We start from the raw sequence: 23,191 nt of genomic DNA on the forward strand, positions 1-23,191 counted from the left end.
CAAAAACAGCCTGGTACTGGTACCAAAACAGGCGGGTGGACCAATGGTACAGAATAGAGGACACAGAAACCAATCCACAAAACTACAACTATCTTATATTTGATAAAGGGGCTAAAAGCATGCAATGGAGGAATGGTAGCATCTTCAACAAATGGTGCTGGGAAAACTGGAAATCCATATGCAACAAAATGAAACTGAATCCCTTTCTCTCGCCATGCACAAAAGTTAATTCAAAACGGATGAAGGAGCTTGATATCAAATCAGAGACATGGTGTCTGATAGAAGAAAAAGTTGGCTAGGATCTACATACTGTGGGGTTGGGCTCCAAATTCCTCAATAGGACACCCACAGCACAAAATTAATAACTAGAATCAACAAATGGGACTTACTCAAACTACAAAGTTTTTTCTCAGCAAAAGAAACAATAAGAGAGGTAAATAGGGAGCCTACATCCTGGGAACAAATCTTTACTCCTCACACTTCAGATAGAGCCCTAATATCTAGAGTATACAAAGAACTCAAAAAATTAGACAATAAGTTAACAAATAACCCAATCAACAAATGGGCCAAGGACCTGAACAGACACTTCTCAGAGGAGGACATACAGTCAATCAACAAGTACATGAAAAAATGCTCACCATCTCTAGCAGTCAGAGAAATGCAAATCAAAACCACCCTAAGATACCATCTCACTCCAGTAAGATTGGCAGCCATTATGAAGTCAAACAACAACAAGTGCTGGCGAGGATGTGGGGAAAAGGGTACACTTGTACATTGCTGGTGGGACTGCAAATTGGTGCAGCCAATTTGGAAAGCAGTATGGAGATTTCTTGGAAAGCTGGGAATGGAACCACCATTTGACCCAGCTATTCCCCTTCTTGGTCTATTCCCTAAAGACCTAAAAAGTGCATGTTACAGGGACACTGCTACATCGATGTTCATAGCAGCACAATTCACAATAGCAAGACTGTGGAACCAACCTAGATGCCCTTCAATAGACGAATGGATAAAAAATATGTGGCATTTATACACAATGGAGTATTACTCTGCATTAAAAAATGACAAAATCATAGAATTTGCAGGGAAATGGATGGCATTAGAGCAGATTATGCTAAGTGAAGCTAGCCAATCCCTAAAAAACAAATGCCAAATGTCTTCTTTGATATAAGGAGAGTAACTAAGAACAGAGTAGGGATGAAGAGCATGAGAAGAAGATTAACATTAAACTGGGAGGAGAGGTGGGAGGGAAAGGGAGAGAGAAAGGAAATTGCATGGAAATGGAAGGAGACCCTCAGGGTTATACAAAATTTCATACAAGAGGAAGTGAGGGGAAAGGGGAAAATAATACAAGGGGGAGAAATGAATGACAGTAGAGGGGGTAGAGAGAGAAGAGGGGAGTGGAGGGGAGGGGAGGGGAGGGGGGATAGTAGAGGATAGGAAAGGCAGTAGAATACAACAGACACTAGTATGGCAATATGTAAATCAATGGATGTGTAACTGATGTGATTCTGCAATTTGTATACGGGGTAAAAATGGGAGTTCATAATCCACTTGAATCAAAGTGTGAAATATGATATATCAAGAACTATGTAATGTTTTGAACAACCAACAATAAAAAAAATAAAAAAAAAATTAAAAAAAAAAAAAGAAATTCAGGACAGTAAAATTCAGTTCCACCAGCTACAAACATGCCGTCAGTAATTTCTTCATTCTTCAAGTTTTTATTTGTGAAACAGACAGGGAAGCTGAGTCAGAGGGAGAAGAGGGACTTTACTCAGTTGTAGTTGGAGCAGAACACCAGATCCATGCCTCATAATACCGATTTCATGCTCTACCCATGACTGTCATTGAGTTGGGGTTATGTTTTATGGTGACATAGATTCCCTGTTCTGTCACTGTCCAGGAAAGAATGTGTAGAACCCTATCCTAAAGTGTGTGTGGGGGGGTGTTACTAAAGTGTAAATGCTCCCTAAGTGATGAAGAGTCAGTTCCTCTGAGGATGTGAGAACTAGCTGCTGAAAAGTGCTTCTTTGGTCACTTGGGGGGAATTTTGCTAGTAGGTTGCTTTTTATGTCAGTTAACTCTAGTTTCTCATTCTCAACTTGGTAACTTGACCTTGATTTTTCCTTCCTGTCCTTTCAGATTTATTGTTGACAATTGTTGGTTCTGGAATTTTTACCTCAACTTCCTTTCATAGATTTTTGGCTTATCTTGTTCATCAGGTTCAGGGCACCTTCTGTTGCCTTAGTGGGAGTCCCTGACTCATTATTTTTGCCATTTTATAACTTTATAATTCTATTCCCAGATACCTCACTTTGCTGGTGGTTTTTTCCTGCCCCTCCCACAAAAGGGGGCAGAGGGATTTGGGAAATTTTCACATGTATGCCTACTCTCCACCTTATAAAGGTTGCTAAAGCATTTTATAAATGCAATTCTCCCAAAGACAGATTTGAACTTATGGGTCTTGAAAAGTGTCATTAATGGACAAATGTATTTCTAAACTAGCTTAAACTTGAGGGATCTAAAGAAGAGATGGTCTGAGAAAAGGCAAAGAAACTTAAGTTTTATGATATTTAATTAATTGGACATTCTGTACCTAATTAAGGAATAGACATGCTGCACATATTACGCAAGCTTTAGAAGTGACTAAATAATTTCTCTGCAGGTTCTCTGTGAACAGGAAGCTGTTAATAATCAATCTCTTTTGAAGTGGTGCTCATTTACTTCACCCTCCATGAACCGAGGTTATCTCCAGATGACTGGAAGTGCTATATACAGTCTGTTAATATAAGTGATTAAGAAATGTTGGACAGAAAGATTATAGTGAAAACATACTGTGTGGAGGGGGTGAATTCTTTACTTTTGTTTGTATTACTTTGTGGAATATATGCATTGTGTGTAGCACACTTTAGTAGGAATTTAAAATCCTTACCCAGCCCACATACCCACTCTTAATATGTTTTCCATCTGCTTTGTGTAGTTTAATGATATGGATAATTTAGGAGGGAGCTTATTTCTCTAACAAATTATATTCCTCTACACTGAAAAATGCTTCTAAAACTTAAGGGATCTCATTTTATTGTTTACTAAAATAAGTTTAGTAAATATCTATTCATAATTTGGGAAGGTAGCTTAAGGCAAGCCAGATATTAACTTGTCAGTGGCTGAACTATGGTATACATTTTGGTTTTCTGAATCCAAAGTCTTTTTTCTTTCTACTATGTTATGTTGCTTCTCTAAATAAAGTTAAAATTACAATGTTAAAAAAAAATACTTGCTTGCTGGGCATGGTGGCACATACCTATAATCACAGTTACTCAGGAGACTAAGGCAGGAAGATGGCAAGTTTGTAAGTTTGAGTCCAGCCTGGGCAATTCAGTGACTTAAAAAAATAAAATTGTTTGTTATATTAATTAGACTTGTCATTCGTATTGCTATTTTATAAGTTGTGAAGTCAGGTTTTGTAAGTGGTCTTAGATTCTGTCCTGGTTTTGAGGTGTTTGCTAATAGCATGTGTTACTGGTTGATACCTCTATATAATCTCTTGGGTATATAAGACAAGGTATCTTAGTTCGTTTTGCACTGCCAAAGCACAGATTGATAATGATTTATAATTTATGATAAACAAAAATTTATTGGCTCACAATTCTGGAGGGTGGGAAGTCCGATATCAAGGTACTGACACTGTTGCCAGCTTTCTTGATATATCATGACATGGCTGAAGGCATCACATGATAGGAGTCAAAAAGAGGATGGAAGAGGGCAAGACAGGGTGAACCCACTCTTGCAATAAGAGCACTAGTCCATCTTGAGGCATAGCCCTCATGACATAAACACTTCTTGAAGGTCCCATCTCCCAATACCATCACAATAGCAGTTAAGCATCAACTTAATTTTGGAGGGGACAAACCATTGAACCACATCATAAGGCAAATGAAGCAGTATTTTGTCTGAGAACAGTCAAGCTATAGATGTCAAGTAGGAAGTGTTATAAGACCTGTTTCTCTCTCTCTCTCTCTCTCTCTCTCTCTCTCTCTCTCTCTATATATATATATATATATATATATATATATATATATATATAAAATTTTGTTTTCTTTGCTGAGAATATCTTTAAACTTCACAGAAGTACAGGATCACTGCCACTATTTTGGACCCTTGACTCAGAACAGATCCAAATAAGGCTGAAAAGAAGAAAAATATTGTAGACTCTTGTTGACATTTGTATATTGCATTCAGAATTCTATCAAAATCTTTATAGCAGTGCATCTTTGGGGAATGTTTGTTTTTTTGTTTTATTTTTTCTTTCTAGAACAGTCTTTCATAGTGTTTTGTGATGACTCCATTGCCAATTCTCTCCTTTTAAAGAGATTATATTTTGAATCACATTTCTTAATATTGCTATCCAGGAAAGATGGGTAGAATTTTTTGGCAATGTGGGCATGAAGTTCGAAAGATTCCTTAAGGCTTGGTGCCTTTATATTCTCATGCATTTTGAGAGCATCTGTAGGAAGGAGGATGTCTTCTTTTGCATGCACATGCAAAAAAGACATCTAATGGTAGCATTAGCACTGTGGTTGTGACACTAATATTGAAGCTATAAATTGAGCTACTTTGTATAGAAAATAGTCGCACTTGAGCGAGTCTGTAGAGTTTATTTTGGGAATCTTGAATATTTCCTAATGTTGATGAGAATTGAGTCTGATGTTAGAAACCTCGGGGTATAAATTGTGCTGATAATTGGTCTGAGTTGAACCTGGAAAAAATGCTGATGTGTTCACTCTTAAGCAGAGTGATTCATCATGTAAGCCTTATCATGGACAGCTCTGGCAGAGCAAAGAGAAGTGAAGTAGGGAAAGACAAATTAAAGGAACCATGGAAACGGTGGCTGTCTATGCACAAGGAACTTTGAGGTCTTTAAGGAGAAGGTTCCTGAGTATCCAGATTCCTTGCCATTTTCATTACTGATTGGCTCTTGTTATATTTACGGGGAGCCACCCTACCTTTCCCTGTCACCTGAATGAAGTCTCCCATCTCCATTATTCTGTACCCACGGGATCACTTTTAGGCTTTTGTGGCTTCTCAGTCCGTTAGCTTTCAGAGCCATGGTCAGTCTGTTTCATGGCTCAGAACTGGCTATTCCGGTCCCCAGCGAGCAGTGGAGGCAAATGCTGTGGGCTTATGTTTGTGTTGGACATTTATTGCAAAAGATAATTGAGATTCTGCAGTTTCAAATACTTCAGGGGGAGTGTCTGGCACTAATTTCACATGACTGTTTTCAATTTAGCAATTAAAAAAACCTTAATTGGTTTGTTTCCCTTATAAATATGAAATGAATGTTAATTTTAGAAAATTTAGAACTTCCACAGAAGCAAAATGAGGAAATAAGAATCATCAATAATTCCTATCATCCAGGATAATAATTATTAACATTTAGTATGTATCCTTCTGGTGTTTTTCTGAATATATTATTTAAGTCATAAGTCTTTGGATGTAAGATATCCAATTATATGTTGAATAAACAACAAAAAGAGAGTGTACTGATTCATTAAAGGAAGAGTTTGGATATAGTTGGGTCTTTGGGGAAAGTAATTGATTTGAACAAAAGATTAGAGGAAGCTAAAAAACGCATTAAGAAGTAATGATTATCCAGATACATAGGCAGTGTGTCCCCTGTACTTTGACCAAGGCAGATGAGCCCTACTGGTATATGGGGTGAATGGAGGTATTGTGAGAATTCTTCTGCCTTTCTTGAGTTCTTACCTTTCTTTTCTTCTGGAATTCCCTGGCATGTGGCAAGTGTCAAATGACATAATTTAGAACTCAAGAAGGGACAGACCATACTCTGAGGTCTGTACTGACCCATTAAATGGCTGTTATCTGACAGCTAGATTTCCTTGGTTCCTGATTTGGTTTTCCCCACTGTGTTGTTTTGGCAGCTTGAATCTTGCCTCTCTGAGAACTTTGGGAGTTGACGTCCATGGCAAGCCATCCTTGTACCCTCTCAGGGTGGTTTTTTTGCAGGTGGGGAACACTAACAGGTGCATCCTTTTGGGATCAAAGGAATGTCTATGTGTCAGTCATCCCATTTTTTTCCCTCATAGCTGAATACTGTGCAAACCTGGATTATGTGAAATAGGAAAATGATATCATGGAAGGTAAAGTTCAGGAAAAAAATGCCAAAAATTGTAATTTTTTTCATTAGTTAACTTAATTACTTAGTGTAGGTCACCACTGAGTCTGCTTGGAAACAAATGACTGATTTAAATTCTGCTTCTCTTTCCAGTAGAAATTCTTAAAATATCAAAATAACACTAATAATATAATTAAGATAATTACAATTAATATAATTGGAATAATTAATAAAAGAATTAGACCAAAAAAGCTGCATACCAGTGATTTTTAATATGGTCACTGGAATTTCACAGGCCAGATTCATTTTATGGCTAAAATAATACTAACACCACGGCAGAGGTCCTAGTTTTAGTATTTTAACTCACTTTGTTGGCACAAATTATGAAGGAGGAAGACAGTAAGTGGGGAAATGTAAGGGCTACCACCATTTTGTTCTAAAGAATCCTGTGTATCTTATAGATGGATCTGAGTCATGACAACATTTTTGAAATGGTAAATCCTAGGTAAATTATATCATCTACATTTTAAAAATAAAATACTAAGGTACAGATATTTCCTAAAAAAGCCTGAGTGAATTCATTGAACTTACTCTGCTCCTGAGTAAGATAGTTTGGTAGGATTCTTAAATCTAGGTTCCTACTGCTGTTGATTTCTCTACGGCTGAATAATAATGTCACAGAATATTAAGGATAATTGTGGTAATTGACAGCTTTTCTTGAGTGGGAGTTTATTAATACATGGATTCCTACGTATATTTAAAATTATCCATTTTAATGAATGCTATTTAGCTCTTTCAGTTTCTTGGCTAATTTGAAACTGAAAAAGTAACCTTCTAATTTACCCCTCTAGAGCCCGCCAGCCTGTAAATTGATAATAATTTTCTGGATTGGTTGAGGTAAAGGTAGGTTAAGGCATAGGAAAAAAAAATGTATGGATGACTTGTATAGATTATTCCAGAATTTGGATTCTATTTTACAAAGGTTATTCAATGCAATTAACTTCATATTGCACATAATATGTCGAATTTAGCTGTACTCTAACCTATTAAAACTGAATCATAGAAGTGTGTAGCAGCACTTTTTTGGTTTCAAGTGGTAGAAAATTCAGCTCAGATTGCTTTAAAAGAAAATTGCCACAAATGATTGAAAAGTAATTGCTAGGCATGGCTAGATCTAGGTTTTTAAATGATGGCACAGAAACCTCTTTCTTCCTTGGTTCTGAGTTCTTCCATGTTTACTTTACTCCTGGGCACCCATTTCCTTTAGGGTTGCAAGGTGGTCATCAGTACCTTGCAGTTTTCATTACCACGTTAATGTCTCAGTATAAAGCGAAGATTTATTTTCCAGTAGTTCCAGCCTAAGACTGACACTTATTCACACCAACTAGCTTGGTTTAGGTAAAGTGCTCACTCAAAAACAAATTGCTGTGGTCAGGAGTTTTGATCATTGCGTGCATCTGGGTCACAGCGGGAGGATTCAGCCCAGTGCATGAACCCACAAGTCTAAGGGGTTCTCTAAAGGAAATGAGGATACATTTATCAGAAAAAAAGGTCAGGGTGCTAAGAGGGCAAAACTAACAGGTATTGCTAAAACGGATGTTTTAGCATTTACAGGTTTATGAAGTTTCACTCATTTGGTTATTTCTCATTTCTTATAAGAGTGAAAATGAAGTTTGAGGATTTAATAGAACATTTAAGTATATTTTTAAGAGCACTACAGTGGTCTGATAATTAGACGAATTGTGGAAATTTTAACAACCATGATGTCTACCTATAAAATTTGTCTTAGGACGAAGGACCGAAATGAAATCTTAAAATGATAACTGTGTAAAGCAACTGGTAATAGCATATTGATCACTTTAATATTTTTTAGGCTTTTGTTTGAGAGCTGAGACTTCATAAGATTATAAACTTTGCTAAAGAGAAAATAAAAAATCCAGAAGTCCTCATTTAACCCACTGAAAATATATGTAGACTTGTCATGCTCAATATAAATTGTTTATTATGACCATCATTTCTATTAAAAATATATTTTTGGTAGCCTGCAGGGTGGCCACAGTGGGATGCTTCCCAGACTGAAAATAAAAGGGCACATTCACAAATTGCCTTTTGGTAGATAATGAACCAAATGTTCAATTAATTTACTTTAGGACTATCTCATATGCCAGTGTGATTTCTGCCTCTTCTGAAATCTAATCCTATTACTGTTTGTACTGTTCATATGGCAATCTGATCATGTTTTTCTTTTAATTAGTTTATTTATTTATTTATTCATTTTAAGTGAGAGTGTGCTAGCTAAGAAATGGTATTGGAAATTAAACAGGTGGGCTTGCAGCCATATAATTTACCAGTTCTGTGATCCTTAGGGAAGTCTCTTACCCTCTCAAAATTCAGTTCTCTATTTGTAATCAAGGGTTGTGTAAAGTAAATGATGTAATAACAGTGTTTCTCACAAGGCCTCTGCAGTCATTCAAAATGTTAGTTATTGCATATTACCATTTTATTGATACATGTTCCTTATTATGTATTATCTTCCCATCCATAAATTCCCTAGGACAGGAACTTTGTCATAAAAATATTTTGTGATCTTTCAACAAACACTGTAGTATATTGCATACACTAAAAATTTAAGTCAGCCTTTCAGATCCATCAGTTCCACAACCAAGTATTTAACCAGCCATGAAGACATTGGAAGGCCTACAATAAGTGTGTCTGTACTTACTATAGACTGACTTTTTTCTTTGTTATTGTTGCCCAGACAATGTCATATAACAACTATTTACATAGCATTTACATTCTATTAGAAATTTTTAATAACCTAGAGATGATTTAATGTACACAAGAGGATATGTGTAGGAGATATGCAACACTAAGCCACTTTACATAATGGATTGAGAATCTGCAGAGTTTAGTATCCATGGGTGGAGGGCCTGAAACCAATCCCCCGTGTGTGGACTCCAAGGGATGATTGTGACTATATTAATTATGTTACCAAATGGCAGTGTGCCATTGCTAGACCTCAGAGTTTCCATTTTGTCAAACCATGTCATTTTCCAAGATGCTCTTAAAAAGAGCCAGAGAAAAGGGCACAGGAAGAGCTCTTCTGAGGAACTAGGGCAAAATATGTATTATTTATTCATTCATTCTCCTACTTATTTTTCCCACTCATTCTTCTTTGTATAACTTAACTATACCCAAAGTAGGCACCAATAATAGTTTAAGTTTTTAACTAAATGAATGACTTAGAAAAAAGCATGACAGAGTATAGTAATATATAAAACACAAAGCAGGTAGATATCAACTCTCCTGATAGAGGTACAGATTAAATGTTGTGGTCCCTCATAGGGGGAGATAGCGTCTTGCAGAGGAAAACATTTGCCCAAGGTTTTCATTCTCTTATTTGAGGCTTAGTCCACATTCAATGTCTACTTTATTTGATCACTTGACCACTAACGTGAAGAGGGATTAAAGGAAGGATAGGTTAAGAGCAGTTTTCAAAACTTTAATGTTTTCTGTTTTATAGTTCTCAATGTGAGATTTATTTTGCAAATCATTTTTATATACTTTAAACTATCCAAGTTTTATTCAGCCACATCTAATTTCTTAGTTTGGCATTTAAAGTTATGTGATAGTTCTGTGTTGGTCTTGGAAGAGGGCACGTAAAATGCAGCCCACCTTCTGGTTTGGTGTCTAGCTGGGAGGAAAATTACCTATAGAATGTTGGTAAGAATGAAGAGGCTGTGTGCCTGTAGAAGTCATTCAGACACAAAGTGTTATTATGGCTGTAAGGTACAGCCCCTTGCTGCTGTACATGGGATACTGAAAAAGATAGAATTCAAAACTGGGAAGTGGAGTTGGAGCCAGGAGGGAAAAGGGTATGCTCCTATTCTAAATAAGAAAGGTGAAACAAAAACAGAAAGTGAGCAGGTGTGCTCCTCTGTGAGTCACAAGACAGTTTTGTCTGGGAGACAGGGTTGGGCACAAAGATAGGGGCTGGCAACTGCGTGGACTCTTCTGCAACTGGGGATGGTAGTGGGGTCTCTTCTGAGCCACCTCTGATTGATGGATAGTGGCTGTCCAGATGAACTCTGAGGCCAAGTCCAGGCTGAGTGGGAGTGAATGTGGTGATGTGTAAGAGATGTCTACTGTAGATGCTGGTGGTGGGGTGGCCGTGGCCAGCTCTCCTGCCTGCCTTCTTGTCTCAGTGGAATTTGGGAGTGCTGGGTCTCCTGCTAACCCCACAGAACACTTTGTCATCCTTCATGTGGACCCTGGTCAGAGATAACCACAATGATGTAGGAACGTGACGATTTGTCCATTTCATAAGTTGTACAATAGGAAGAAGGCAAGCACTATTCAAGGTACCCCGATAAGATGTGAAAAAGAAATGACTGTTTTAATCTCAGTGTTTCTGCTTCAAAAACCAAAATGTGTTCTCATCAGAGCACAGAATTCCAAAGAAAATCAAGGTAGATTAGAGGCATGGACTTCACTTTGATTTACTGGTTTTGCTGACCAAAAAAAAAAAAAAAAAAAAGCAATTGGATTAATTTGACAATTCTTCCCTCCCTGGGAATCTCCCTTTTTTTCTTCAGGTTCTCTTTTACAATGAAGTTAGTTTAGTTATTACTTAGGATCTATGTATTCCTATTCAACATAGTTGACTTTCTGATATACTCCCTACCCAGGTATTAAGTGAGGCTAAAGGGGTTTGTTATTTCCCTTTTGTTCTTTGTTGTCTGTTCCTGGGAATGTAGACACACCTGTATGTTCTCATCCCTGAAGCCACTTAATTCACTGAAGTGAAACAGGCACCACTCTGGCATTTTTCTTTCCAGTCTTACACATTTTCAATATGCAGTGATTCTCAAGGTCAATATTTGTGAGAATTTTCTTTCTTAAACTACAACTGTAGCTGCTTCATCATTATCATCCCTTTTGGCAGATAGGAAATTTGAAACACAGAGAGATAAATTAGCATGTTTCAGGTCATACAGCTAATTAATAACAGTTAAGATTCAAACCTAGGCAGTCTGGCTTCAGAGTCTATACTCTTCTCTCTGCAATGCTGTCTCTCCTATTTATTTAGTTCATTTCCCTACATAATCAAAGGCTATGGGAAACAGTGAATTCCTGACATAACTCATGATCCATCAATTCTCTGTGTATCTTTGTGTTGAGTGATGTTAGCAGTCTTTGGGAAGGGTATTTGCGGGTGACAGGGACTCTCCTTCAGGTCGTTATTTGCAATACAATTGCTGTGGCCTCTTCAGAAATCTTAGGGGAGCAATTGAAGAAATTTACTAGAGTCACAAGTTAGTTTATGACACATGATTGTGAAATTTTACTTCCCAAAGGATTATTATACTCCTTGCTCAGGAGATAAGATAACATATAAGAAGTGTCAGAAATGGTACCTGATGGCACCTAATGATATCACCTGGGGTGATGTCACATTCTTTTTCCATTCCATTTTGCTGAAGCCACTTTGAGTTGCTGTCAGGGAGAGTGATTGGTATTTTCCTGTATGGAGGATGCTGGTCCAGAGAGCAGTGCGCTGTGGAGCAGCCCCAGCAGGGATGTGTGCTGTTGGTGCAGGAACTTCTGCTGTTTAACCTGGAAAAAACATTTGTTCCCTGTTAGAGGGGGTGGACAGGCCTATATCCCATCTTTAGGAATATACAAAAAGTTGATTGTTCAACCCTGGACTTCACCCTAAGCTACTTCTCCCTTAGGGATCTTTGATGTTGAATGCTGATGAAAAGGTAATCGAATTTGTGATTGTCAGTTCTAGGACCACTATAAAGAAATGAAGTGACTAAATGGAGCAGCATGAACATATGTTCCTTAGGATTCCAAATTCCACTGGTCATTTCTTCATTTTCATGCCCTCCCTGATCACCTAAAATACTTATTCCAATTTCTTGATTGGAAAGGCATTGCAAATGTTTTCACGCAAAAGTCTTGGAACTTTAGATCCTTTTTTTCTTCCAAAGATTTTTAGAAATTTCAAAGCCAAGGGGTTACAGAAATAAAATACACTTATTGTAACCAAATCAATATGTATTCAATTACCTTAATGTTCTGAAAACACTTATAGTGAGCAAATATATTCTCTTGGTTTGTATGCTAATTTATTGATTCATTTAGCAAATTAATTAATTGCTTATTGTTTATTTCCCCTACTTGCATGATAATATCAGGGATAATTTTTTTCATGTTTTATCCTTTATCTTCAGAGCATGAAATAGAGACTATTTAGAGGATAGACTGTGCTCAATACACATTGCTGAGTGAATACATGGATGGATTGTAAAAACTTAGAACTTATAGAAAAGAAAACATTGAAGCTCTAGAAATAATCTATATAACATTTAAAATGTGCTTTAGTTTAAATATACCTGTATAGTTAAATAAACCTGTGATTAAGGCAGTCCTTGCTTTATGCACTAGTGCAAGACTATAAAAAATGATCACACAAGCCAAAATCAATACAAAGCAATCCTAATAATCCATGGGAAAAGTTACCATTGTTCCTTGACCTTTATAAAAATTTCAAAACATTAAAATCTCTCTTGATGTTGGCTATAATGGTACAGGGAAATGGAAAACAATGTTAAAACTGCTATTTACTTAGTACACAGTAATTTAAGACATTAGAAACATTGAGATTAAAACGGTTATTTCTTTTTTCACATTTTATCAGGGTAGCTTGAATAGTGCTTGCCTTCTTCCTATTATACAACTTATGAAGTGGACCAAACAGGTGTTTTCCTTTTAATGCCTAGACAAATTGTCACGTTCTCTGTAGTTGGGATCAGCGTACAGCATTTATTCTTTATGCTTTTTGTGTCAAGCCGTGGTCTCTTGGGTTTCTCTAGTGTGAAGTTTTTTCCAGCATCATTCACTTCTTATAAGACATTGTCATCTTTTTCATCATGGCTCTTTTTCTTATAGATGTTGATAATTTGCCTTCACAAAGTTCCTTATATTCAGAGTCTCTTAAATGGCGACTGGCAACATTGTCAACATTCCATGGATGGCGATGTCTTCTGCAGCTCTCTCTGTGTTTGTTTCAGATTTCACTTCTTCTAACATCATCAGTTTCTTTGTTGGCTAGTTTTCTCTTTTGATGAGCCACATCATGTGTATTTACCACAGAAAGGCAAGAAGGCAACACAACTACATACTTGCTGTCTGTGTGAATTGAGTAACAAGCTTTTAGTGGCCAGTCACTGACGCATTGAAAGAAGAGCCATGGGGCTAGGGTTGAAGTTCAGTGTAAGAGCACTTCCCTAGCATGTGTGAGGCACTGGGTTTGATTCTCAGCACAAATAAATAAAATAAAGGTCCATCAACAACTAAAAGATATTTTAAAAATATTAAAAAGAAAGAAGAGCCATGATTGGTGACTGTTCAGCGCGCACGTTTGTTAATTAGGTAGTGATTTATGGACTGAAGAGCTAGCAGCAAAGGTTTTACTTTATGCAATTACAGTTACTATACTATGTTAACAGAAATTTGAACTGTGTTGTTAAAGGATTAAAATTATTTAACTAAACTGTGCTACCTGAAATACACACATGTTGGAACTGAGCAAAGTGAGGGTTGCCTCAATTTTGGGCTTTGATTTATGGATATGTATTGTGCACTTTTTCTTTACTAGAGTAGGGCCACTTTATGCCTATGATTATTTTTTTTTCATTTGATTTTATAGGGTATACATGTAAAAACCCTGCAATCTTGAATTCATGTTTTATGACTGCATGGTATTTTGCTATATATTTGTACCATGTTTAGTTAACCAATCCTTCTTTCTTTTTTTTTCTCAATTATGAACAATACTGCAAAGATCACCACTGTAGCAAAAATCTTTGAAACAGCATTTATTTGAAATGAATGTATTTTTATTGGAAGAATTCCTGGCTTATAAGATATACTTTTAATAATTTTTTTTAGTTATAGATGGACACAATACCTTTATTTTATTTATTTATTTTTATGTGCAGCTAGTGCCTCACATGTGCTAGGCAAGTGCTCTGCCAATAAGCCACAATCCCAGCCACCAGGATATAGTTTTAAAACATTTCCACATCCTTCTAAATTTCCCTTTAGAGATTTTTTTCCCATTTAGATTCCTACTAACAACCAACACAATTTCACAATTTCTAAACATTGGGCATTGTCATTCTTTTCCATTGTTATATTTCAACAGATGAAACATATATACTTTAATAATTAGTTTTGATTACTAATTAGGTTGAATATTTTTCATGGATTTATTTGCAGTAAATAAATTTTGTGCTGGCAGCTGGGGCCCCTTTGGCTGTGGCTCTCAACAATTTTGACCTTTCAAATTTTATTTTGTCCTGTATTTATATATTTTCAGATGGTGGGCATTTTCGTGTTTTATTAGGTTGTTTGTATTGAAATCTAAATATAAATCTACTGATTTATATATTATATTCATGTGTGTGATATACATTAATTGCATCTGTATGTATATGTCATTGGATTATTATTATAAAAGTATACATGGGCCTTAGTTTTTAATGTGACCATCAATTTCCAAATGCTTTCATCCCTCTCTTTTTTAAAAAAGAGAAAATAACCTACAACCTGGGGGAAATTCTAGTTAAATTTTCATTACATGATTTCCAGGAGATGGGGTCAAAAGGAGCTAGTAGGGCATTCAATTATCTGCTTAAGTGTGTTGGAAAACTTTTTCCCTCTCAGGTGTACAATATTTTACTTGGACTTGTTTTTCAAGTGCATTGAAGTGTGACTAAATATTTTTGGGTACTGCCATTATGTAAAAAAGAGACCTCATCTTGTTAAATATTCCTTTACCAACTTTGCAGTTTGTCAGTTATGGTCAGCGAGGAGCCTGGGAGGGCATGGGCTCAGACATTGGACAGAGGGAGGGTGGGTGGAAGGTGTGGGCCTAAGGAAAACCCAGGATTGGGGTGCTCTGTTGCCCCTCCCACTGCTACATGAAAAAAGTGATTGGTTCAAGATGATTTCCGTCTTATAATTTTGGATGGGTCATAAGTGAGGAAGGAGGAGAAGTCATGTGGTTGGGCCTCAGCACATCTGAGGGCGCAAGGTTCTTGGTTACAAACTACACAGACCTGGAGCGCAGTTCTTTTGGAAAACTGAGATACAGTTTGGACCAAAAGAAGAGAGACCAACTTTGAGTGCTTTTTGGCTTTAGGTTGGGGATAAGGGAGAGTCAGCAAGAAAGATGTCTACTGAAAATGTGGAAGGGAAGCCCAATAACCCTGGGGAGAGAGGAAGATCTCGGAGCTACACTTTCCTCCGGGTTGTCCAGCCAGTGTTTAACCACAGTATTTTCACTTCTGCAGTCTCTCCTGCCGCAGAACGCATCCGGTTCATCTTGGGAGAGGAGGATGACAGCCCAGCGCCTCCCCAGCTCTTCACCGAACTGGATGAGCTGCTGGCCGTGGATGGACAGGAGATGGAGTGGAAGGAGACAGCCAGGTGAGGCATGGCTGATCATATGCTGTACTAACTCAGGGAAACGAGTGTGGGGCATGATAGGTGAGCCTGCAGGTGCCTTCCTCTCACCTCCACACCCTGAATGGGCAATGAGGGTGGTGTTGCTGCTGCATTAAGACCCCTATTTCTTCTTTTTTTCTATATTGACATGGATGCAGGGCACCCTTCCTTTCACTGTTGAATCATAGTTTCATTGCCCTGTGCTGTTGTAAGTTTGACTTTTATAATGAATGAGAAGTTGATCTCAATTTATATTTCTACTTTATGGTAAAGTATTTTATAGAGATAATAAACTCAGGCACCCAAAGATGATAGCCAACAGATATGCAAATAACTCCAATTTATCTTGTGAGACCTTGTTTTATTCTCACTCCATGATAAGAGAAGCATTGTGAAGACTGTGATAGGAATTTGCAGAGTAGGATTTCAAGTAAAAACCTGTCATCTTCTAAACATCCAGCTAAAAGCAAGTAGAAGGTTCACTTCAATTTGGAGTTTAAAGACCTCAATTTACTTTTATGCTCTGTTTCCTGTTAGCTGAATGGTATTTAATTTCTTTGGTTTTATGCCAGATTCAGTGGTTTATGCCTATAATCCCAGTGATTCAGGAGGCTGAGGTAGGAGGAGTGCAAGTTTGAGGCCAACCTCAGAAGCTTATTAAGACTCTGCCTCAAAATAAAAAATAAAAGAACTGCATATATAACTCAAAAGAAAAAAAAAGAACTCTGGCTTCATTATCAATAAAGAGTAGATAAAGTTCATTGGATTAGACAGAGCAATGAAGGGAAGGGAGGGGGTGTGAGAATAGAAAAGTAGAATGAATCGGACATAACTTTCCTATGTTCAGTTATGAATGCACAACCAGTATAACTTCACATCCCGTTCAACCACAAGAATGGGATCCTAACTAGAATAAGTTGAACTCCATATATGTGTAATATGTCAAAATACACTCGACTGTCATGTATATGTAAAAAGAACAATAAAAAGTGTAGATAATCATACCTATTATGTATGATATGTATTTATGTTATATAAAATGTGTCATATTGGGACTGGGGTTGAGGTTCAGTGTTAGAGTGCCTGCCTCGCACATGTGAGGCACTGGGTTTGATCCTCAACACCACATAAAAATAAATAAATACATTTTAAAAATGTGTAACATATTATGTATAATTATATCATATTTTTATCTACACACACACACACACACATATATATATATATATAGATATGGAAATGCTTTCTACATTATTAACCACTATAACAGGTAGATAAGCTTTCATGAGTTTCATGATTTCTGAGCTTTCCTTTACAAATAAATTCAGTTACATATCCCAGAGTAAATCTTCTTTTGTGACATGAATAATTATGTGATATAAAGACTTTGATATAATGTAGTTATTGGTCTCTCATTGTTTTGTAATATAGAGATACCAATTTGTTTCAGTTTTCTAAATAAAATAATGTTAAGCTATGTTTTTTATAGACAATAATTTATTCATATCAATTCAATTCACCCAGTGCTTTTTTGAGTAAGTAGTATGTACCCAAGCACTATTTTATGTTCTGGGAGTGCAGTAGGGGAGCAGAAGAAACACATACAGTGACCTCTGTACTTTATTGAAAAGTTTGAAGCAAGTTCAAAATGCTGTGTTACAATCTGAGGAATACCAATCAGTAACCTGGTTTTTAGTTTAAGAGTAATAAAGCTAAAAAAGGCAAAGGTCTCCTGTGGTAATTGATGGAAATGGGACCTTCATCTGCTCTTCTATTCTAGATAGGCTATTCCAGAGTCAGAAAGAAGTTAATATTTTCATCATTATGATCAGTCAGAACAGATGAACTATAGAGAGCAAGCTCAATAGTCCCCCTTTTTCGACATCAGGGCTCTTTTAAGAGTTACAGGAAGGACTATTTTCTGAGGCATATCTTGAAAGTTTCACATATTATACCATTTACGATGAAGTCTTTGTCAATTTGATTGGGTTTTTATAGGTTAGGTACTCAGACTATGCTTTACAGATTTATGAATTTATTCTTATTTCCACAAATTTAAGTATTGCTGAATGTCTTCAGCCATTTGGTATTTTTAATGCTGGAGAGGTTTTGTAAATTGATTCATTTGATAATGATTGAGAGGCTTTTATTATTCACCAAGAATTTTGAGGTAGCTTGGACTTACAGACACACCTGCTTTTAAAAAGTTTAGTAGAACCCGTGAAGACTTTCTTGCTTTCCATAATTTAAACCATGGTCAGCAAAGAAAAAAGACATTAGGTTATTCCTTACCCTCACACAGTAGCATTAAGACAAGGGATCTGTTTTTCAAATATTTTATTTCCACTTAATGGGTAATTCTCCTTCTAATTGATATCTAGAGGGAGTGTACTTGTTTAAACTCGTCTGTTTAATACTGAATTAATTTTTCTCTTTTACTTACAAAGCTTTGGTAGCACATCTGTATTTTACTCTAATGCTGTCAAAGATTTTTCCTTTTTGCTCTTTGGGACCTCTTGTGACACAGAAATTGTCTCTTATTTCCCTTTTTAAGAACCAATAACTTGTATACTAAAAATCTTTAAAATATAATTTTAGTCCTTAAAGTATCCTCCAAAAAGAAGGCTTCAAAGCAAAAACTTTTACTAGTGTCTCCATTTTATTCTCTTTTCTTTCTTTCTGTTAGGAAAGTATGGAGTGAAACTTGTATTAGTGCAACCTCAATTATGTGTTGTTAGGTCTTGGTCTAGCCTTGGCTTTGCTGTTCCCTGATTGTTTAATTTTGAACATATCACGGGGTCTTCCTGAGTTTGTGTTTTCTGTTCTATCAAAGGATCATAATATTAGGTTGTAGCCTCTCTAACATAAGCATATTTTATTGCTCTAAAATTTTATTCAGATGTGTGTATTGTTGTAGTTAGCTGTGGCTGGTTTGATTCTTATTTTTATCTTGAAATTTTGTAGTTATCATAGAGTGCAGGGATTGTTATCTGTTTTTTATTTCAGTCAAAAGTAGACTGTGCTTTATTTGACAATTATCCTTAGTCCCCAAAGGGTGGAGAGGTTGCAGTTCATTGTATAGGTAACCCAGTGTTGAATGAGATGGGCTTAATATTTCCCTTTAAGATCATTACAGATTGAAATGATCTTGAGTTATTTACTACCATCTTTAAAGACTTTTTTTAAGCATCTTTGCCATCTTAGTGATGTAATCAGTTTCTCAGAGACTGTATTGGAGGTAGGAAGAGCATTGGGAGTATACTGTGTGTCAGGGAGAAGTTGTCTAGGAATAAAAAGCGCTCAGACTCATTAATAGCCCACACTTTATAACTTCTCATATGTAGTATTTGCCACAATTACTATTAATTAATTTTTATCACTAATTTGTGTTTTTATTATTTTCATCTGTTTTCCCTCATGACACTAAAGCTGGGGACTACTATGGCTGTTCACTATGGTGTTCCCAGTGCCTTGCTGTTCTTGATTCATACTGGGTGATAAATATTTGTTGAATATGTGATTAGTTCATAACTGTTTGCCTTAGAAATAACCACTTTGAATATAATGGTTTTTTAGACATATTAGTTGGCCAAAGTTGGAATTCTATTATAATTTGATGACGCTTGTGGAACAACAGCCCCAAGGTACCTAGCATATCACTGATAAAGCTCAGAAGAGGACCTTTGTTTAAAGTTTTAAACTACTTCATCAATGTGTGAATAGCACCTGCATTTTTATCTCTAAGCTAGACTTCTTTCTTTACTTAATTGGAATTAAATATAATTGGAACTATTGGGAGTCTCAAAATCCATGTTTCCAGATCTGCGGCTCCTACAGATTTCCCCATGTCAGTAAATAATTTACTCTTCTAGTTGTGTCAGCCAGAATGTTGGTCTTTTTTGATGCCTGTCTTTCCCTATACCTGCTATTTGATCAACTGGCAAATTCTGTTTCTGCCTTAAAGGTACTCAGATATTCAGATGTCTTACCACATTTCACCTTTAGTACTCCCATGACCCTGGCTCAGGCTACCATCTTGCACCTAGATTACTGTGAGTGGCTCCACCTAGTTGGTCTCTCTGCACCAGCCCTTACTTCCCTCATGAGCTGTCCACCCTGGTCTCTTTGACCTTATCTCCTGTTTTCTTTCTCCTTGTTCAGTCTGCTTGATCCCCACTGGCCTGTCAGGCTCTACTCTGTCAAGGACTTTGCCCTTGCTGTCCCCTCTTCCTGCCATGTACCACCACAGTTACCTGCAGAATTCATTTCCCCTCCTTCAGGTCTTCATTCAAATGTTATCTTCTCAGGGCTGCCCTATCTATAGTTGAAACTTTCACTCAACACTTCCTAGCACTTGCTCATCATTACTTTAGTTTTTACCACTTATCACCATTTGGCGTATTATATATCTTGTTATTGTCCTTTCCCAATAGAACTAAAGTTCTGTGAGGGCAGTTGTTTTGTTTATCACTCTATTCCTAGTGCTAGGTACTACCTGGCACACACTTATGCCAAGAAATATAGGTTAATAGAACGAATGAAAAGAGAAATAGAACCTTGATCCTTAGTTTGCTGCTCCATCTAAATTCTCTGAAGGTTTGGAAATGATTATGCTTCCAGAAATGTTCAGATTTTAAGCAGTCTTTACTTCAGAATGTTTTTTTGTGGTAATTTGACTTCTATTTGTGATGTCCATTTCCCAGACATGATAATTTATTTTCCTCTATTAAAAGTTCTCCAACCTACCAGACTAATAAAAAGCTATTGCTTAGAAGGAATTCATTTTATATATGAAGATGTGACATGAATCTTTTTCTGATTTTAAGTTTGAGAATTCTTTCCTGCAAAAACCTCAGTTGATAGACATGTTTTGCAGGGAGAGGGCTGGGGTTTGAATTTCAGGCTTCATGAATGCTAAGAAGGTGCCCTACCACTGGGCTACACTCACAGGTGATAGAATGTTGTATTCCAAGGAGAGCTAACCTTTCATACTTCTCCAGCTTAATGCAGTTTTGACGGAGTCTATACTCCACAGAACACAATTCCCCCCCTACTTTTCCTTTTAAGGTTCTATACTTTTCAGTTGGTACTGATTTGATTTGACTGAGAATATTCTACATGGAGCCTCAGCATTACTGTGGTTTGAATCCTACTTCAGGAATTTCAGGTTGGCCCTGTGCCTCAAACAATAAGGAGATTGTTTCCAGTATTAGGGGAGATGCCCTATTTAAGTCTTATAAGGTGCAGTAGTCATATAGTACTATGAACCAGAGAAGTTTTTACTTATATGGAGTTTAAAGTAACAGTCAATTCTGTCTGCCACCCATCTTTTCACATCCTGTCTCTGTTCTTCTTTTTCATGTAAGTTAGAACTTTGAATTTTCAGCGACTCTTCCAAAACAGAGCCCAAGTTGAACACTGCACAAAGGATAGACTTATCAGACCCCACCAATGCATCTTATCAATGGAATGGCAAGGAATGTGACTCTTTTAAAAGGGTACTTCTGAATGTTTGCTCATTACAAAAATGACATTCAGTGAGATAGCAGTGATTAAAATTGAATCATTTGGAAGTGGTACAGAAGTCTTGCTTCTTGTTAAGAACCTAGGTATCAGCTAGTGGGTTCATGAAGCAAGTGGGTAAAAAGAATAATTTGTGGCCCAGATTTGGTGATGGCCCAACAGCTGGAGGAAGGGACTCCCCCCCCGTCCCCCCAACTCTTTATTTCTTTGAGCTAGGAATATATCTGCAAATGTGATTATTGTTTTTTGGCTTTGCTTCAGTAAATTTTCAGATGGACAGTGCTGGACTTCACTACTATTAAGTGAATATGTGTTAAAGATCATTTATCCAGCATAACTCAAACAGTACTGCCAAACCTGGGTAAAAAGAAAAGCCATCACAGTTTCAACAAATAGGAGCCAACAAAGGGAAAGGGTGTTGATGTTTCATGTCCAGTGGGACAGCACAAGGGAACACCTATTTGTGTTTCTGCTGATTGACCTGACTCACCTCTGGGGAACCTAATTTAAGGTCATGGCCATGACACATCAGAAGGTACACTGACCCTGTGGGTTTTGACATGGATCACTTTCTTTCCAATCTACACTTTCTCTCTCTTTCCGTGCTGAATTACTCTGGGAAATTCCATTTGAGACCATTTTTTTTTCTGTAAGAAAAAGGCTTGAGAATTCTAATCATCTATGTAATTATATGTAGTTACATCTAGATAATTATATGCAATAATTTTTACAGTCCATCTAGAAACTTAAGAATTCTCCTTAAAATCATAATTTATCCCAGGTATGTACTAGCATTGACTTCTTTTATATGTAATGAGGCATTTATTAATTAGCAAGAAATTTAGTATCATTTCAATAGTTTTATGTAGTTGGATTATATTCTAGTGCAAAGGTCGTGTCTATTTTCCACTGTAAAACTGGAAGGTTTTTAAGTTAGAGGTCTTGTCTTTTCTTAATTATATTTAATCATATGATTGGAAAGTTGCAAAATCCAGTGATTCCCAGTGGACCTTCTGTTTCTTCAACAAACGAGTGAAATGCTGTTTGGTTGGCAGTCACTCAAAGTGTGGTAAACTGCAAAGTACTTTATCATTATTCTTCTAAGACCTTGGAATAAATAAACTTCACCTAATAAACTCCCCTCCAAGGGTACAACGGTTTTGTAATTGCAAGCATTTAAAAAGCCAACTTTTGAAATTAATTTTCCTGTAATATGTCAAGTACTGAAACAAGAGGAAAAGTCAGAAACTTATTCCAAATATATGGTTACTCATAGTCATTATGAAGGGTACATAGTGGCTTTTAGTACACTCTACAATAAAAACGTCTGTTTTTTTTTAAAAAACATAATTGCATGGTTATAAAGCACCTTTACAGATTCATTGGCACTCAGGCTGAACTTTGGTCTTTTGCCTTAGCCTTCTTTTTAATGGTTTCTGATTTGAATTGAGTAGTGTTCAGTTTTTTTTTTTTTTTCCCACAAGTTTGTCCTTGGTATGTGAGGTAGATAGATATAGTGCGTGCAGTTTCCAGAATGAAACTATCTGCAAACAATCTGTTTATATGGGCACACCATTCTTTTATGCTTAAATGAATATGTTGAAAGTATAATTGTTCCTTGAACAATTGAAATAGTACATTCTGAAGGAATTTCATAGGCCTTATCCCAGGGTTCCGTTATGCTGTTAGCTGTGCTATAATATGACATCATCATAGCTCTCAATATTTACTGAAGGCAAAGTGAAGTAGTTGCTGAGCTGAGATAATATTTATCCCTTAGGAATGTAGATTTTAAGCAAAGGCTAGTTTTAAGACTTTATGTTTCCATTCCTTTATGGTTAAATCTTGACCTAAAGTGCTAGTATAATCCAGGAGGGTGAGTAATGCTATTTTGTAATTCCAACTTAGTTGGGATTTATGATTTCTAATTTTTAAAATGTACTTTTAAAATGTCTTCAAATTCATATTTTAAGTCCAATCAGGTTCCTTACACTGTTAACTATGGAGAGGAATGCA

The 23,191-nt window shown here is 36.5% G+C and overlaps 1 protein-coding gene across 6 annotated transcripts in view; it reads left to right on the forward strand.

The window, feature by feature from the left end:
* Slc4a4 (solute carrier family 4 member 4) overlaps positions 1 to 23,191 on the forward strand; it is a 406,144-nt gene that overhangs the window by 188,763 nt on the left and 194,190 nt on the right. For all 6 annotated transcript variants that reach the window (XM_058574042.1, XM_046428692.2, XM_058574038.1 and 3 more), the window contains exon 4: positions 15,499 to 15,634. In XM_058574042.1, coding sequence (XP_058430025.1) covers positions 15,499 to 15,634 — 136 coding nt within the window. The remainder of the gene's footprint in view (positions 1 to 15,498; positions 15,635 to 23,191) is intronic.

This window comes from Marmota monax, unplaced genomic scaffold (assembly GCF_021218885.2).
Source record: "Marmota monax isolate L192 unplaced genomic scaffold, Marmota_monax_Labrador192_F-V1.1 WCK01_AAM20220418_F8-fsc00132, whole genome shotgun sequence".
NCBI classification, from domain to species: domain Eukaryota; kingdom Metazoa; phylum Chordata; class Mammalia; order Rodentia; family Sciuridae; genus Marmota; species Marmota monax.